At 45.8% G+C, this 3,743-nt stretch overlaps 1 protein-coding gene across 1 annotated transcript in view; it reads right to left on the bottom strand.

The window, feature by feature from the left end:
• LOC122542002 (SH3 domain-binding protein 1-like) overlaps nucleotides 1–3,743 on the bottom strand; it is a 58,150-nt gene that overhangs the window by 15,316 nt on the left and 39,091 nt on the right. The window contains exons 9-10 of the mRNA XM_043679295.1: nucleotides 1,712–1,802; nucleotides 845–972 (exon numbers count right to left, since the gene is read on the bottom strand). Of these exons, the coding sequence (XP_043535230.1) occupies nucleotides 845–972; nucleotides 1,712–1,802 (219 nt within the window). The remainder of the gene's footprint in view (nucleotides 1–844; nucleotides 973–1,711; nucleotides 1,803–3,743) is intronic.

The following is a 3,743-nucleotide window of genomic DNA, read 5'->3' as shown; positions in this document are numbered from 1 at the left end:
TAAGAGGCATCTGGATGGGTATATGAATAGGAAGGGTTTGGAGGGATATGGGCCAAGTGCTGACAGTTGGAACTAGATTGGGTTGGGATATCTGGTCGACATGGACAGGTTGGACTGAAGGGTCTGTTCCCATGCTGTACATCTGTTCCAACCCTGGCAACAACCGTGTAAATCATTTCTGAACCCTTTCAAGTTTCACAACATCCTTCCGATAGCTCCCTTTCCCTGCTTTACATCTCACCGATGCTGGCCTGTGTCATTTCATAACATGGACCATTTTAGATTGCTAGCTCACGAAGCAGAAGAAAGGTCTAAATATTCTGGTGGTCAGTCACACCATTCCACTCTAAACCTACCTTAATATAGCCCCAGGACAGGGACAGCACAGGGTTAGATACTGAGTAAAGCTCTCTCTGCACTGTCCCCCATGAAACACTCCCATAGGGCGAGCATAGGGTTAGACACAGAGTAAAGCTTCCTCAGGATTATCCTATCTAGGGAATGGAACTCCTGATGCTAAGCCTCAGTGATATTTTCATTTCCTGCTTCAGATGAGCTAGGTTATGTTGGTACTATGATCGTCCTATATGAACTCTGCACTATTAGTCATGTTTTCACGTGTAAGAGCAGGAACCCAGTCAGCTCTCCCTCTCAGTAACACAGAGAAGTGAAGACAATTCCAGCTCCCACTCGCTGTCCATGCTGATATCACACTGACTCCACTCAGGACCAGGATCAAACCTCACACTGAGCACACTTCATATCCCCACGGTGAAATGGTCATGTTCATCTCTCATTCCCACACTCTCTCTCTCATTCTCTCTCTCTTTCTTCTTCCACCTACCTCTTCTTTCATGCCTTTCTCCAGCAGCATCATGACACACGCCTCAATGGGGAGAGCGATTTCCCGCTCGCAGGTTTTCAGATGCTCCTCCAGTGGCTGTCCAAAGGCTGGTTTCCCAGAGCAACCACCTTGCACAGAGAAAGCGGGCAGTGTGAGAACAACAGGGGAGGCTGCGAGGGTCTGAAACACACTCGCCAAAGGGGAACAGGTAACTCCCCCGGCTCAGTCAATGTGTGAGTGTTAACATTGAGTGTAATTGAGAGTGTGTATGAGTGGATATGTTGAGAGTGCTTGTGCGTGCGGGTTTGTGTGAGAGTTCATATGATTTGATAATGAATGTGTTTATTTGTGTGTGTATGGTGTAGTTCTGAGTGTGTGAGTGCCTGTGATTTGAGTGTGAGTGTGTGCAAGTGAGTGTGATTGAGTGTGTGTATGTGCGAGTGTGTGTGAGTACCTGTGAGTGTGTGTGTGTGAGTATGTGCAAGTGAGTGTGCGTATGTGAGTGAGTGTCTGTATGTGTGTCAGTGTGAGCATGTGAGTGTGTGCATGTGAGTGAGTGTGTGTGTGATGATTGAGTCTGTAGTGAGTCAGTGTGTGTACATATATGTGTGCGCGAATGAGTGTGAGTGTGTTTGAGTGTGAGTGTGTGTGAGTATATGAAAGTGAGTGACTGTGAGTGAGCGTATGAGTGTGACTGAGTGTGTGTGAGTAGATGAGTGTGAGTGTGTGTGAGCATGTGTGCGTGAGTGTGAGTAAGTATATGACTGCGTCTATATCTGAGAGAGGTGAAGATGGAAAGGACCATGCCAGTGTTTGAGAGCAGACCATTCCGAGAGATACAATCCTGCTGTTAGTTCAGACACTCACCCGAGGGGCTGGGGCTTGGCCGCACTGTTGGCATCGCAGCATCTAAGGCTCGGAGTGACTTCCGGTGGTAATCAGCCTGTGCTTCCATTAACTTCCAAAACAGAGAGCGAGATTACATTCCGAGAATACTATACCTCTGATTGCACTACACAGTTTCCCTGGAGCATAGTCACAATCTCGATAATATGTATACGATCTTAAGCATAACTCAAATACTCCTAGGTGTTTTCAGGGAAATGCTTTCAGACAGAAATAGGCCTGAGTCACACGATATCAGGACACACAACCAAAGGCTTGATCAGAGAGATCAGTTTTAAAGAGTGTCTTAATGGAGGAGATATAGAGAGGTTTAGGGAGGGAATGTCAAAGCTTGGTAAACCCAGGCATCTGATGACACAGCCATCAATGGAAACAGTCCAGCCTCTGAATTTCACCAAGAAACTAGCAAAACATTTCTACACCATCCTCTCAACTTCCTCTTCGTTTCAATGTTTCATATCCCTCGATAGGACCATTTCTCAAACATTGTCTCTTCAAACTGAAAAGTACAAGTCTCTCCTTATAACCAATGGCATCGATACAGGAGATCAGCCTCCTGCAATAAAACCCAAGCTTGCTGACCCTCCTTGTGCTGTGGTGACGAGAGCTGAACATTGTACTGAAAGTGCAAGTGAATTGTATCAATTAATTAAAGGGCATTCATGATTGGAAGACAAATAAAGAGGTGTTTAGTATGGTTAGTCATCGAGTCATAGAGATCTACAGCATAAAAGCAGACCCTTCTGCCCAACTTGTCCCATGCTGCCCAGTATTCACAATTTAACTTTGTCCCATTTGCCTGCGTTTGGTCCATATTCCTCTATACATATCCCATCCATTCTCAAATGTTACTGAAATGATGAAATTGTACTCGCTTTCACCACTACGTCTGGCAGCATGTTCCAAACATTCACCACCATCTGTGTGAAAAAATTGTCCCTCTGGACCCTTTTGTATCTCTCCCCTCTCACCTTGAACCTCTGCCCTCTCACCTTGAACCTCTGCCCTCTCACCTTGAACCTCTGCCCTCTAGTTTTAGACTCCTCTATCTTATGCATGCCTCGAATCATTTTATACACCTCTATAAGGTCACCCCTCAGTCTCATATGCTCTGGGGAAAAAGGCCCCAGCCAATCCATCCTTTCCTTATAACCCAAGCCTTCCAGCCCAGGTGGCATCCTAGTAAATCTTTTCTGCACCCTTTCTAGTTTAGTAATATAATTTCTATAATAGGGCAACCAGAACGGCATGCAGTACTCCAAATGTGACTGGAATGCTTTGTCGTTATTTGCTTGTAATGTTTCATCCTGTGAACAAATCTCCACTGACATCTGGCCATCATCTTCATTAATTAACTGCTAGAAGTTTAATAATCAGGGCTGGAATAAAAATCAGCGCAGAATTTAATAAGCACAGCCTGTCACTCTATGGCTTACCACAAAGTTTATCTGAGCGGAGGACTTGCAGCAAGAATGAGCTCAAATCGTGACCATGAGTTAGTGAGTGACACCGGTCAGATGCACAAAGCACGATAGATTCCAATGGAACTAATTCAGGGTAAAAACACCAAGTTCCTAGCAGTAGGTTAATGCTGTTAACTTTATCCTGGCTTCACCACCCAGATCCAAGTCCACCCATTAATTCCATTTCGGAACTATTTAGATGGGGACTTGAACACTACGTACAAGGCTATAGGCCAAGTTTTGGGAACTGGGGTTGGAATAGATGGATGTTTCTGGATCAGTGGTGCTGGAAGAGCACAGCAGTTCAGGCAGCATCCGAGGACAGGCAAAATCGACGTTTCGGGCAAAAGCCCTTCATCAGGAATAAAGGCCTGAAGCATGGAGAGATAAGCTAGAGGAGGGTGGGGGTGGGGAGAGAGTAGCATAGAGTACAATAGGTAGGTGGGGAAGGAGATGAAGGTGATCGGTCAGGGAAGAGAGGGTGGAGTGGATAGGTGGAAAAGGAGCTGGGCAGGTCGGACAAGTCCGGA

Source organism: Chiloscyllium plagiosum, chromosome 39, assembly GCF_004010195.1.
Source record: "Chiloscyllium plagiosum isolate BGI_BamShark_2017 chromosome 39, ASM401019v2, whole genome shotgun sequence".
Taxonomy (NCBI): Eukaryota; Metazoa; Chordata; class Chondrichthyes; order Orectolobiformes; family Hemiscylliidae; genus Chiloscyllium; species Chiloscyllium plagiosum.
Note: the sequence above shows the minus strand (reverse complement) of the source record. Positions and strands in the feature narration are given on the sequence as shown.